The 12,887-nt window shown below is 38.0% G+C and overlaps 2 protein-coding genes across 4 annotated transcripts; both read right to left on the bottom strand.

Moving 5' to 3' along the window:
• Positions 1–299: 299 nt before the first annotated feature.
• On the bottom strand, positions 300–2,497 carry LOC119075896 (lipase-like). Of its 3 annotated transcripts, none has more exons than XM_037182469.1 (4): positions 2,127–2,497; positions 1,060–1,265; positions 767–1,007; positions 300–710 (listed from the first exon to the last, which is right to left on the bottom strand). In XM_037182469.1, the coding sequence occupies exons 1-4, from the start codon at positions 2,434–2,436 to the stop codon at positions 340–342; spliced, it is 1,128 nt and encodes a 375-aa protein (XP_037038364.1). In that variant the 5' UTR covers positions 2,437–2,497; the 3' UTR covers positions 300–339. The 3 variants fall into 3 exon arrangements, with proteins under 3 accessions (XP_037038364.1, XP_037038367.1, XP_037038365.1); XM_037182472.1 differs by having other exon boundaries at positions 772–1,007; XM_037182470.1 differs by having other exon boundaries at positions 300–700; positions 772–1,007.
• Positions 2,498–4,595: 2,098 nt separating this feature from the next.
• On the bottom strand, positions 4,596–6,344 carry LOC119075897 (lipase-like). Its single transcript, XM_037182473.1, has 4 exons — positions 6,002–6,344; positions 5,378–5,583; positions 5,089–5,324; positions 4,596–5,029 (listed from the first exon to the last, which is right to left on the bottom strand). Exons 1-4 carry the CDS (start codon positions 6,306–6,308, stop codon positions 4,660–4,662), a joined length of 1,119 nt encoding a protein of 372 aa, XP_037038368.1. The 5' UTR covers positions 6,309–6,344; the 3' UTR covers positions 4,596–4,659.
• Between the last annotated feature and the right edge of the window lie 6,543 nt (positions 6,345–12,887).

The following is a 12,887-nucleotide window of genomic DNA, read 5'->3' as shown; positions in this document are numbered from 1 at the left end:
TAAAAGTAACCCATTTTTGCGTGCTTTAAAGCTGATTTTACTTTTTCAAAAATTTTTTTTTTTTTCAAAAATCATCAAAAAAACGAAATGTTGGCTACAAATTTAAAAAGGTTTCATCGCTCTTAATGGATTATGGACAACGTCAAATCATCTGCAAGTGAGTGTCCCATTAGAAATTTGTGTTGCTCTGGTGCTATAGCAAAAATTCTTGTAGAAATTACCATTCAGCACAAATTCCGGGCTGGTTTGACGACACTCACCTGAAAAATGATTATGGAATGGAAAACAACAAAGTCCTTGTTTGTAGGAACCGTTTTATTTCAAAGAACCTTTGAAACATTAACCAAAAGAAGGAACAATCGCACCTGCAAATCCGCCAGTCAGTCCACCAATAAAATGTTCCACTCGCTTCGGCAACGGTGGTATTCTCTCAACCGGATTGAGAAGATTGAACGGAAGATAGGCATAAATAAACGGTTGACCGAATGCAGTCGCAAGATTCGTATCAAAGTAGAAAAAATGATCTAAAATACTGTACGCAGGCCGAACAGACATGGAACATTTCGGATCTTCGTAAACTGTTCGGCTGCAAAACCTTTGACCGGCTCTGCCGTTGATCCAGAACTCGGTTTGCGGATGAACGTAATGACCACTGACAAGTTTTGTAGTCGATAACATAACGTGCGGGATTGGGTCTGCTCTGTAAGTATCTCAGAGAGAGAAACAGTTTTATCCGACACTTGAAATTACAGCCAGTTTGACATACTGTACCTGGCAACAACTCTCACGGTGGTGATCGGCTGTTGATTCATAAATTCAGCGAAATATTTATTACCGACCCTCGGCTCACCATAGGTGTACAATTCGAATTCGACGCCGGGGAATAGTCTACGATTGGTGAACAAGAAGTATGTCAGACGTGCTATCGCTCCACCCAGACTGTGGCCGGTTAAGACAATTTTAAAACTGGCATTTTCGTTCCGTAGATCGGTTACAGTTCGAAGCACCTGGAATATTCTTTAAATGAGAGAAGAGCTGCACCCTCCACCGAAGTCTTACATCATCATAGAGAGACATTGTGGCAACATAAATGGCTTTGTTAATCTTGATCCGCCTCGCAGCTTTGAGAGATTTGCCAAGATACAGGAGAATGTCCAAGACAGTGTTCCAAATGTTCCACGTGCCACGGAATGCGACGACAATTTCTTTTCGTATTTTGGATCGGGTAATAAGTGCGAGTGTGTTGTGGACGTTGCTGTTGAGGACTGTAAATCCGTTAAAATGTTCTGGTCATTTATATACAACCGATCTACATGTCCTAGAGCGTAACAAAACTCTCAGAATTAGGATTAGAAAATCACACCCATGTTGAAAACCCCTCGAAAGTTGCGATAGTTTGACTCTATCTTCTCAAGCAAATGTAGTCCACGCTACCAAGGAACCTTTATTGCTGTTGAACTAGACCCTTGACATCATTCTATCTAGCGAAGACAAGTAGTCTAAATGAACGGTAAGGTCTTAGTGTCCTAGTTAAGAAGAAAATTATGTTAAGGGCGATGGACCCTTTGAAAATTTGTAGTCTACATTTTGGCGGAGAAACCTTTGCAGATTGTGTAAATTTACACAAACTGCAAAGTTTCCTCTTTTCCTTTTAAAAAAAGATTTTGTTTCAGAGAAATCCTCAAAAAAACTTCAATTTCCAACAGGTTATGGGCCCAGGCTATAGTATTTCATTTGGTGAACAGAGTATACAATCGCTCGTGGTGGCTCAGTAGAAGGATATTCGTGGTTACGACGGAAACAGTTATTCATCATGCATTGCATTGGTTGAGTGTGGGGTCACAGATAATATGGAATTGCATGGATTAAGTGGGAGTAATGATTTATATCAATTGAGTAGGAGTTTTGACCTGGACACTTGTAGTCTAAATCATGAAGTAGTCTAAATGAACGGTAAGGTCTTGGTGACCCTAGTTAAGAAGAAAATGGTCTTTCAAGTCACTTTCCAATTAAACAGCCTAAAGGCATAGTCGTGTTTTATTGGAGGTCCGGAACATCGTGCAGCCAGGCCACAACTTTCAGCAACTACTGCTGTCTGATAATCTTTACAACGACGGTTTTCTTACCTGTGTGATCAGCAACATCATCTCTAAACTTCAGACAGTATTTGCACGTCAAATTAGCATGATCGTATCCGTAGTAAGTAGCCACCGAGTAGTAGTTGTAGTACATCATTTGGTCCAGAGTGGGTAGCTTGTTCCTGTTAGTCTTAGTTGGTGCATTCAAAATGTGCGCTGGTTCATCGAACAAGTGGCCTTTCAATGACCTCACCGTAGGAGATAGAGCCTGAAGTAAATATTCGTCTAATCCCGGTGTGTAGTGGTCACCGAACACAAGCGATACGAGGTAAAGCACAATATTTAACTTCAAAATCATTTAGGTTCGATCACGAGTTAATTCTACCGGCAGTACACAGACGACTATGCACGCAGAATTGTAGCACGAGGAACTGATCTTTTTTATTGATTTTGCAAAATTTGACCATTTCAATAAGTAAAGAGATGTCAGCCGAACGGATGGTGGTTAGGTGGCCAAGACGGATTATTATTTTGGCTTGAGACTCATTAAAATGCGACCACAGACCAAATCGTTTTGGTTCCTAGATTCAGTCTCTCCCTCTCCTTCTCCTGAAGTCAGATGTCCATATTCAGATGTCACTTGTTATTTGCTTACAATATTCTACGCTACATTTAAGGATGACATGTAAGTATTAATTGACCTACAGACCTGTAGAACACAAAAATGAATGAAGCGAAGGTAGTAATGCACCGGAAAGGCTATATGAGTATTGTCCAATTGACACCGTCTTTAGCAACAAAAAAATTGGTAACACTTTTTCTCGTCGTTTAAGTAGACTTCGCTATATCAGCTATAACACTATTCCGACTGCATGGGCTGTTACCGATCTATTATTGAAAATACTCTAAATTTTGTAAATGATTAATGTGACAATAAAAACATTGAGGGGCCGTTCAAAAAGAACAGTCACGGCTATTTAAGAGTTTCAAAACATCGTATTCCCCCTTGCCTGATACACAATTTTCCTAATCATTCATGATGCGTCACGCTTGACCAAATCCCCTCCTACTCGAAAATAACCGTCATTTATGGACGACCCCTTCAACCTGTTCTCCAAAAAAATGTGCAAAATGTTTTAACGACAATTTTATAATCTTATTCAGAGTAGTCAATAATGTAACACACATGATATCCGATCGTAGAGCGGTAGGTGTTGATTTGAATATTTTTTGTCAGTTTTGCAGACTCGTTTTATTGATTTTTTGATTTGTGGACGTAGACAATGCCTATGAACTTGCGTTTTTTTCTTTAATTTATACTCATTCAGGCTGTTGACTCATCGGTTAACGGTAGTGACCTTGAATTTTCAATTTTTTGTTTATCATGAAGATGCGATAACCTGTTATCAAGAACGACTGTTAAGAGATTTGTATAAGTTAGATCAAATGAAGCACTAGATTCTACAGTAAAACTGTCGATCAAATGAAGGCCTAGATTATATACATTAAAATGATGCCAAATGAAGTACTAGATTCAATATCAAAGTGAGAATTACGTGAAGTACTAGATTTGACAGTAAAAATACTGATAAATGTTTGACGTCTGTTAAAGGTTAAAAATAACGAACTTCTATCTAGATGATAAATCCACAAAGAAAGTCTATACGATAGCCCAGAACGTATTTCCCTCTCTGTATCTATAGGTATTCAATATTCGCCAGACAGTGAGAGAAACACTTTCAAACTTGCTGGTCCGTTCAAAATTATGGACGTTCACAACTTGCAGAAGAAAATTTCTCGATTTTTTGTTGACCCTAAAATCATTTCCCTGAAATATGGTCCGCACACCTCTGTCTTACAGCATCCAATCTGTGAAAAATTGTGCCGATAAATAATCTAAAAAAATGAGTGAAGTGGTCAGCCACTGCACCTATTACCCTATTTTCATTTGTAGTATGTTTCAAATAAAAAAATTATTTTGCCTACAACAGGACGGTAAAGCGTTTTGTCATTGACAAATCACATCTTTGGTTACCTTTACCATGTAACGGTAAACGCAAATCTTGACGGACAGGTCATAATTTTCACTTTCGTGCGATTATCAACATCGGTCTCTCATCGGGTCAACGAATTTCACTTGTCAAATTGTCGTGTCAACTTTTCCGCCCTAGTTACGTAAATGACTATTGATTTGCTGTAATTGCTGATCAGGCTTTAATTGGCATGTGATGGATCGCTTGCAAATTTCACGACCAAATATTTTGGAGCTTTTATGCGGTGATAATTCACCATACGCAATCGATGTCAACAAAAGATTTGATTCATTGCCATTGATGTCATAGGCGCACCTGTATCAACCGCAAACAACATAGTGTGTTTCAAGGAAGTTCCTAAAGCAAATCAGAAAAAGAGACAATGGAAAATTTTGTGGGTAATATGAGGGAATCTTAGCGTATGCGGTCATCGAGTCCGTTACTTCTTATCGGGATTCGAAATGAAAAATGTTCCGGATTGGATCAGAGAAAATATTTTTATTTTCGTATCGGGCAATCGTTCCACTTGCCCAATCTTTCCAATTGGTTTAACCAAGAGCAGGAACAAGTGCCCCAGCGACACCGCCAGCGATTCCGCCAATCAATTTTTCGATTGGCTTCGGTAACGGAGGTAGTACCCCAACCGGATCGAGAAGTTTGAATGGAAGAGCTGCATAGGCCAATGGTTGACCGAAAGAATAGACATAGTTCACATCAAAATAGAAGAAATGATCCAATGCACTGTACGCTGGCCCCAACGATATGGAACATTGCTGATCTTCGTACGTCGTTTGCCTGCAAAACTTTTGGCAATCCTCACCGTTGATCCAATATTCGGTTTGAGCGTGAACGTAATAGTCACCGAGGAGTCTGGTACCAAGGATGCTCGTCGGCATAATGTGGGGGAAGAGGTCAGCTCTGAAGTCAGTCAAAAAAAATTCTTTCGAAAATGTACGAAAAACGGTTCCGTATGTTACCTGGCAACCACTCTTGCTGTAGTAATTGGCTGACAATTCATAAATTCAGCGAAATATTTATTGCCAACCCGTGGTTCTCCATAGGTGTACAATTCGAACTCGACACCGGGGAATAAATTGCGATCCGCGAAGAAGAAGTACGTTATGCGCGCCATAGCTCCACCTAAACTATGGCCAGTTAAAACCACCTTAAATCCAGGATTTTCATTCAATAGGTCGGCTACCGTTTCAACCACCTGAAAAATATTTTTTTTATTGAGAGCCCAGGCTCTGATCCAAATGTACCTACATCGTCATACAGAGACATCGTAGCAATGTAAAATCCTCGATGAATTTTGACCTGTTTTGGAGTGTTCGAATCTCTACCGAGAATGAGTAGTGCGTCGAGGACAACATTCCAAACGTTGGCTGTGCCACGGAATGTGACGACAATTTCTTCGCGATCTTCTGACAGTGTAACAAGAGCAAGTGTGTCGTGGAAGGTGTTTTTGATAACTGAGAAGATCAGAAATTGTTATTCTGCAGAACAGTTAACTGGGGTTGGTTGCAGAGGTAACACAATCATCTTGACAGGGTATGTCGAACACCAGTTTTTCTAGACTCTTGTATAACTCTCACAATATTTCTCACCAGGGCGGGCCTATTATTGGAGTGCGTACAGTAATGTCCCGTGAAATTGACCGTCAAAATTTTGACAGAATAGACCTGTCAAAATTCACTGGTTAAACTTAACGAAGAATTACTGTACGAGCCTTCGTAAACTAATTCAGCAAAGATTCACCAAAATTTTAAATATTTCCTTTTCGTCAGTAAATTTTCGTAAAATTTTCGTAAAATTTTCGATAAGTTTCGTTAAATGAATTTACCAACAATTGGTCAATATTCTCTCATTTTTCCTCTGATCTATTGTTACCTTCGTGATAGGTGACATCGTCCTTAAACTCCAAGCAGGAGTCGCAGGTCAAATCGTCATGATCGTATACGTAGTACGCAGATTCCGCGTAGTAGTTATAATACATCATTTGATCCACAGTTGGTAGCGTGTTTTTGTTCGGCCTAGTTGTTGCGTTAGAAATGTAAGCTGGACCATCGAAAGCGTTCAACGGACTCAACAGAGGCACCAGAGCGTTCAGTAGATATTCATCCGAACCGGGTGTATATTCCTCTGCAAGCGCAGTCGATGCGAGAGCGATCACACAAAAAGTTAATTTCAAAAACATTTTTTTTATCGACTCGATGTGCCGACAGTTCTTTTGTCTATGTGGAACTGTATCACGAGACAGTTACGTTTTAATACGAATTAATTTTGCAAAGTTTGTCAATTACGGATAATTAATTCAGAGACGACAGTGGATGTGGACCAGACGGGGCCGGCATTTTTCCCTGCAAGAAGCACAAGCGGTAGATGCAGATTTGTTTGACCACAGTTAAAGTTATCCAGACAAGAGCAGTTGATTTGATGAGGCACTTAAATGCATAAGTAGGCCATAAGTACGTAACGGGATTAAGGTCTCCACTTTGAATGAATTTGCGTCCTCTGCTCCGGCCTGGTTTACTTTACTCTGTCATGGTTGACGGAAAAAATGTTTAAAGATGGAATAATAACAAAAATTTGATTTGTACAGCATCTGCTCGACAGTTTTTTGTAGGTACAAACAATAAATTTTGGGAAAAATTAAATTTAAATTTTAAATTTCGTTGTCATTAGACACTTCTGCGAATTGTTTAGCTGTTACGATATCTGCTGCTGTCTATTTATTTACAACTATTTAAACAGCTGAGCAATTTCGGTTTTACGAATTTAAATTTATTCAAACTTCAAGCGACAATTCAAATTTTCTTTATACTTTTTGTATTTTGCGGCCCTCATTTATTATCAATTGTTTATTCTACAGATGAAAAACGTCATTACATCAAACATGACAGCCGTGTCAAAGAAGCCGCTGCACAGTGTTGCATTTCGTAAAAACAAAGTGATAGACCTGCTGGACAATAGTTTTGAATCAGGTCTATTGTGCGCATGAAACATTCATACGTATTTCATTATATTCCATTTTTACCGGCTACGAAATACGTAATCGAGAAAAGTGTGACGCAGTCTTTGAAGAACAATTTCTAAAATGAATCGCTAGAGTTGACGTTTTCAGCTTCGTTACGCAAAAATTAAATTTTACACCCAATTTTAGTTCAAACAAGCTGGCTTAGTTTTTCTCATCATCTGCCAAATAATTTTTACCAAAAAAAAATTTGACTGGAAACAACCAAAATTTTACCAAAAAAATCTGCGTCGCATGTGGCAGATAAATTTTCTTGCTGGTCTGTTCCTGAACATTTGCCACTTTGCGACGCAGATTTTTTTGGTAAAATTTTGGTTGTTTCCAGTCAAATTTTTTTTTGGTAAAAATTATTTGGCAGAGATTTAAACGAAATTAAACGAAATTCGAAATTTGACGAAATTCTAAAATTTGACGAAAATCTAAAATTTGACGAAATTCGAAAATTTGACGAAATTTGAAAATTTGACGAAATTCGAAAATTTGACGAAATTTAACGAAAATCGAAAATTTGACGAAATTCGAAAATTTGACGAAATTTAACGAAAATCGAAAATTTGACGAAAATCGAAAATTTGACGAAAATCGAAAATTTGACGAAATTTGAAATTTTGACGAAGAAAGTAATTCTCTATCTGCCACCATTCAAGAAATATCTCCAAAACCCCAATTGACCCACCCATTTCCAACTTTCGACATTTTTCACAAATGCCCTTCTTTTCTACTCGTAAAACTCTGAGACTTTGCCGAAGACAGTAACTCTCTATCTGCCACCATTCAAGAAATACCTCTAAAAACATAATTGACCCACCCATTTCCAACTTTCGACATTTTTCACATATGTCCCTCTGTTCTACTCGTAAAACTCTGAGACTTTGCCGAAGAAAGTAATTCTCTATCTCTCATAACCCAAAAAAATATTAGTCCTTTCATCCTACGCTCGAGTAGCTCAAAATTTGGTCACTCTAATCACTCTAGCTCAAACGAATCTGACCCGATTTTTTTAATTATTTTTTTGTTCGAATCTTGTTACGAATACCTTTCATTTGATTTCGCACGCCTCTGTAGGTTTCAATACAGCTAAGCTACAGCCGAAAACGCGTTCCCGACCCTCGAAAACCACACTCAGAAACCACTTCGAGGCCAATAAAACAAAATTCTGGTTTTTCCTGGGGTAATGGCGTATCACATATTCATTTTTATGCCCACCCTGAGGTTCCTGCAAAATTTCATGGAGATTGGCTGACTAGTTTCCGAGATCGTCCGTCGATAGATAGATAGATAGACAGATAGACAGATAGACAGATAGAAACATACAGAGTAAGTTGAAAGATTTTGATTGTTTGGAAAACGGTAATTTGGTGCATTTTCTATCAAAATGACCAACTTCAAAACGATGTATCTCCGGCAATTTTAAAGTTACATAGTCGAGTGATAACTCGTTTTGCTCGTATTTGAAGCGCGAATAAGATAGAATAGGATTTGTGGTGATACAGGCCAAAGGAAAGAAACTTAAATTCTCGCCTATATATAGTTGCCGCGTCTCAAAAAATTTTCTTCGTTCTTTTTTTGGAAGTTAGACTGCGTCAAGTCCTCCGCTAACGCTCCGGACATGATACGAATGCCAATTTGTTGTTCAATCGAACACTCAATGCTGCAGTGCCTATATCCGCTAAAATATTTTACGAATTTTCTCAGATTTTCACGAATTTCTCAAATTTTCGTGAATTTTCGCTAAAAGTTTTTTTTTTTTTAATTTGAGAAAATCGCGAAAACTTGAGAAAATTTGTGAAAATATTTTCGCGAATATAGGCATTGGTATGCTGGCAGCAAAAAAAGGATTTTTCTCCTAGCCGAGAAAGGTCACCAGTGACAACTATTTCCATCTTCCGCACGAGTGACATACTTTGTGGACGATCCCTAACGATCCCTAATAAAAGATTACGCATTGGATGCTGCGAAAGTAATTCATTGCATGAGGTAACAGTTTTGTGATAACAGCAAACACAGTCGTGTGTCTTTGAGCAACAAGCTTCGGTCAGAATTATATTTTCATGCCTCGCAAATGGAGATAAATCAACTTTTGCATGAAAAGTTTTGTACGAAACTCGAAGAAATCGTTGTTTTTTTTACAAGTAGACAAAGTACCTTCGGATCGGGTTGCAAGACTGCACACTCGTCAAAAGAAATCACGTTCCCTTTGATATGTAAATAACTATCTGGACAGGTGCAGATAGATCCAACCCAAAGGTGAGATATACAACTACACTTCCCGAAAACCGAAGGAAGTTATTAAAACGTGTAAGAGTAAGTTTGCGAGTACTACATAGCTGTTTCCTTATAAATGAAAATATGATTCGTGAAATGAATCATTTTCACAGTGCGCAAACTGAAATGTAATGGTTAACTTTTGCAATAAAATTAGATTTTGTATATATGTGATAAGCCCTATTTTCTGCCCTCAAAAGGCCTTCAGAAAATGATTCTTTCTTGACGCTTCGTCTGATGACAGTTCGGTGGAGAAAATGTATATTTTACGCCTTTTGTTTTGATAGAGAAGAAAATTTCTATTTTCTTCCCGGGAGAAGCGGGAAAACAGGAAAATATGCAGTTTTCTTGTTTTCACGACAATACCTATTGTTCAATGTGTACAAACTCGATGTATCTAAATTTAGATATTCAGAAAGGTGCGGGAAAATAGGAAAATCAGTATTTGGTTTTCGGTCTCGGAATCTCTTGGACAGTAGGTAATCAAATTTTCTCAATTTCCTGTCACAACCTTGGACAGCGACGGCCAACGGCTTCCATAGTATCGTTGGACTCCTGGTGGCAGGGCCTACTTTTTGGAAACTAATTTCTTGAATTTCTTGAAATTTCTCGAATTTTCTCGAATTTCTTAAAATTTCTCGAATTTGAGAAATTCGAGAAACTTCAAGAAACTCGAGAAATTAGTTTCTTGAAATTTCTTGAATTTCTCGAAGTTTCCCGAATTTCTCGAATTTTCTGGAATTTCTTGAAATTTCTCGAATTCGAGAAATTCAAGAAATATTTCTCGAAATTTCTTGAATTTCTCGAAGTTTCTTGAATTTCTCAAAGTTTCTTGAATTTCTCGATTTTCTCTAAAAGTTTCTAAAGCCCTGCCTGGTGGACTACTCTCTACTATACATTGTCAAACTTGTTTGGTCGCTGCTGTCCAAGAGATTCCGAAACCGAAAACCATACACTGATTTTCTCGGATGTGGCTTGAATTTCATTTTCATATAAGCTGGATGAAGTTTTCGCAAATTCATTCATAAGTCTTCTCCTCCGATGAGTCATCTTTGTTTTTGTTTTGAAAAATGGTATAACAAAAAGATGTTGTTGTTTCATGAAAAGTGAAACGAAATACACAAACGAATATGTAAGATCAAAAATATCTGAGTCTGGTTTTGGGGCCTAGACACCAACGCGTAACTAGGCATGCATAAAAAAGTCACAGAAAAAATAGCGCCAATTTCGGTCAGTCGAAATTCAAAAGAATCCCTAAACATAATTGCCGAAAATCGAAAATATTTTGAATTTGACAAAGGTCGGAATTTTTTTTAATTTTTCCATACCTGAAATGTCATTACTAGAATAATTTCAATTTCTGCGGACGCTTAGCGGTAAAAGAACACCTGAATCTGTCTAAAGATAATCACCGGCTCAATTTCATTTAAATACAAAAACAAACTCCAAAAACTTCGACTGTATCCATCAATGTGCGAAATCAGTGATGTACGAGTGCTAAATATTTGATTATGTGAGAAAAATAAATAGACGCGAAAGTGATATCGATCCAATAATCTTATTTTAACACGTAGAAAGTTACTTTACCGTTTTTCCACTTTCGCATTTCAGCTCATATATGCCGAAATTTCTGAAACTTTTTTTCTTCTTCTTTTTTTCAGTTTTTTTTTTGCTTTTCTTGGTGCTTGGTGCTCAACGGAAAGCGAAAGGAGGATGTATTTCGTCACTATAAGTGTGAATATAAAAAAATGCAAAAACAGCAACGAACAGTTGATTCCTATCATCCAGCTTCTAAATTGAGTTTTTGTGTACACGCTTTTAGTACATTAATTTTTAGAGCCCATTGAATATTAGCACATTTTATAAGTTGAGATCCCAGTCTTTTTCTCCCCTCTCACCTCTCCCACTCCCTCCATTTACTCTCTCTGTCATTAGACGGTGTTTCCTTGCGTATATAGATGGTTTGCAATAACAATATTTTGAATATGAAAATCAAATCAATTAATTAATTAACTTGTTGTTTTGCGGAAGAATACGAAACCATTTTCCCATAAACAAAACTGTTTTGCTGTGTACGCAGCGAAGTTAATTGAATTTCACAATCATATCGCCGGATGGGTTTTCATGCAGTATCATGTCCGCACGTTAGTAAGCAGGCGTGACGCAAGTCCACTACCAAAAATGTTTTTAAAAAAAGTTTTTTTGAGGACGGCGGAGCATATTTACAGCAACTTTTTGAATTCTCCCCCTTAACCCCGGCGACCCCCAAGCTTGAATATTTGCAATCGAGGAGTCCATACGAGTTCAGCGAGCTATCACACGTTACTGCAGTTTCAAAATTGGCCGATATATTGACTCTCGAAATATTGTATGAAAATAAGCAAAATCTCGAATTTTCAGATAATTCAAAGCGCCTACGTCAGTTAGCTAGTTACTTGGTTCCTATGGAAAGTGGATTCAGCAACTCCTAAACGTTTCTATAGATTTTCCTGAAATTTTGGTTATAGGTCGATCTCGGGCCCTAGATCAAAATAAGATTTCAAAAAATGGGGGTATGCAAGCGTTTTTGGGAGATAGTACTCCCAGAATTTTTCCATTTAATGCCATATAACAGCGTGGTTTGTGTGTGTGTGTGTCAGAAGAAATTTTTTTTTTCAGCTAGTAATTATGAATTATGATTGGTAAATGTTGGAGAAAGTGTCATCATTTTCATCGGATTTTTCGATGGATTTGGGTTCATTTCGATAAAGGTGAGGTGTTTTGAGGGTGGCTCCTAAATTTTGGGATGACAGGCGTTTCCTCTGGCACTACCTAACTTCCATCAGATTTTTTGATGGATTTGGGTTATATTCGACATTAGTGAGGTGTTCCAAGGTTGGTTCCTAAATTTTGGGATGACAGATCATTTCTCTGGCACTTCTAACTTGCATCGGATTTTTTGATGGATTTGGGCTATTTTCGACATGAGTGACATGTTCCAAGGTTGGTTCCTAAATTTTGGGATGAAAGGTGATTCCTCTGGCACTTCCTAACTTCCATCGGATTTTTCGATGGATTTGGGTTATTTTCGATATAAGTGAGGCGTTCCGAGGTTGGTTCCTAAATTTTGGGATGAGAGATGATTCCTCTGGCACTTCCTAACTTCCATCGGATTTTTCGATGGATTTGGGTTATTTTTGACATGTGTGAGGTGTTCCAAGGTTGGTTCCTACATTTTGGGATGACAGATGATTCCTCTGGCACTTCCTAACTTCCATCGGATTTTTCGATGGATTTGGGTTATTTTCGATATAAGTGAGGCGTTCCGAGGTTGGTTCCTAAATTTTGGGATAAGAGATGATTCCTCTGGCACTTCCTAACTTCCATCGGATTTTTCGATGGATTTGGGTTATTTTCGATATAAGTGAGGCGTTCCGAGGTTGGTTCCTAAATTTTGGGATGAGAGATGATTCCTCTGGCACTTCCTAACTTCCATCG

The sequence above is a fragment of the Bradysia coprophila genome, unplaced genomic scaffold (genome assembly GCF_014529535.1).
Source record: "Bradysia coprophila strain Holo2 unplaced genomic scaffold, BU_Bcop_v1 contig_232, whole genome shotgun sequence".
In the NCBI taxonomy this organism is placed as follows: Eukaryota; Metazoa; Arthropoda; class Insecta; order Diptera; family Sciaridae; genus Bradysia; species Bradysia coprophila.
This window is presented reverse-complemented; position numbering and strand designations above follow the sequence as displayed.

Coding starts and splice junctions, on each gene's coding strand:
- LOC119075896 (XM_037182469.1), bottom strand. CDS start 2,436: ATGATTTTGAAGTTAAATATTGTGCTTTACCTCGTATCGCTTGTGTTC. Junction 1,266..2,126: donor TGATGTTGCTGATCACACAG/GTAAGAAAACCG, acceptor ACGGATTTACAG/TCCTCAACAGCAACGTCCAC. Junction 711..766: donor GAGAGTTGTTGCCAGGTACA/GTATGTCAAACT, acceptor TCTCTCTCTGAG/ATACTTACAGAGCAGACCCA.
- LOC119075897 (XM_037182473.1), bottom strand. CDS start 6,308: ATGTTTTTGAAATTAACTTTTTGTGTGATCGCTCTCGCATCGACTGCG. Junction 5,584..6,001: donor CGATGTCACCTATCACGAAG/GTAACAATAGAT, acceptor TGATCTTCTCAG/TTATCAAAAACACCTTCCAC. Junction 5,030..5,088: donor ACAGCAAGAGTGGTTGCCAG/GTAACATACGGA, acceptor GACTGACTTCAG/AGCTGACCTCTTCCCCCACA.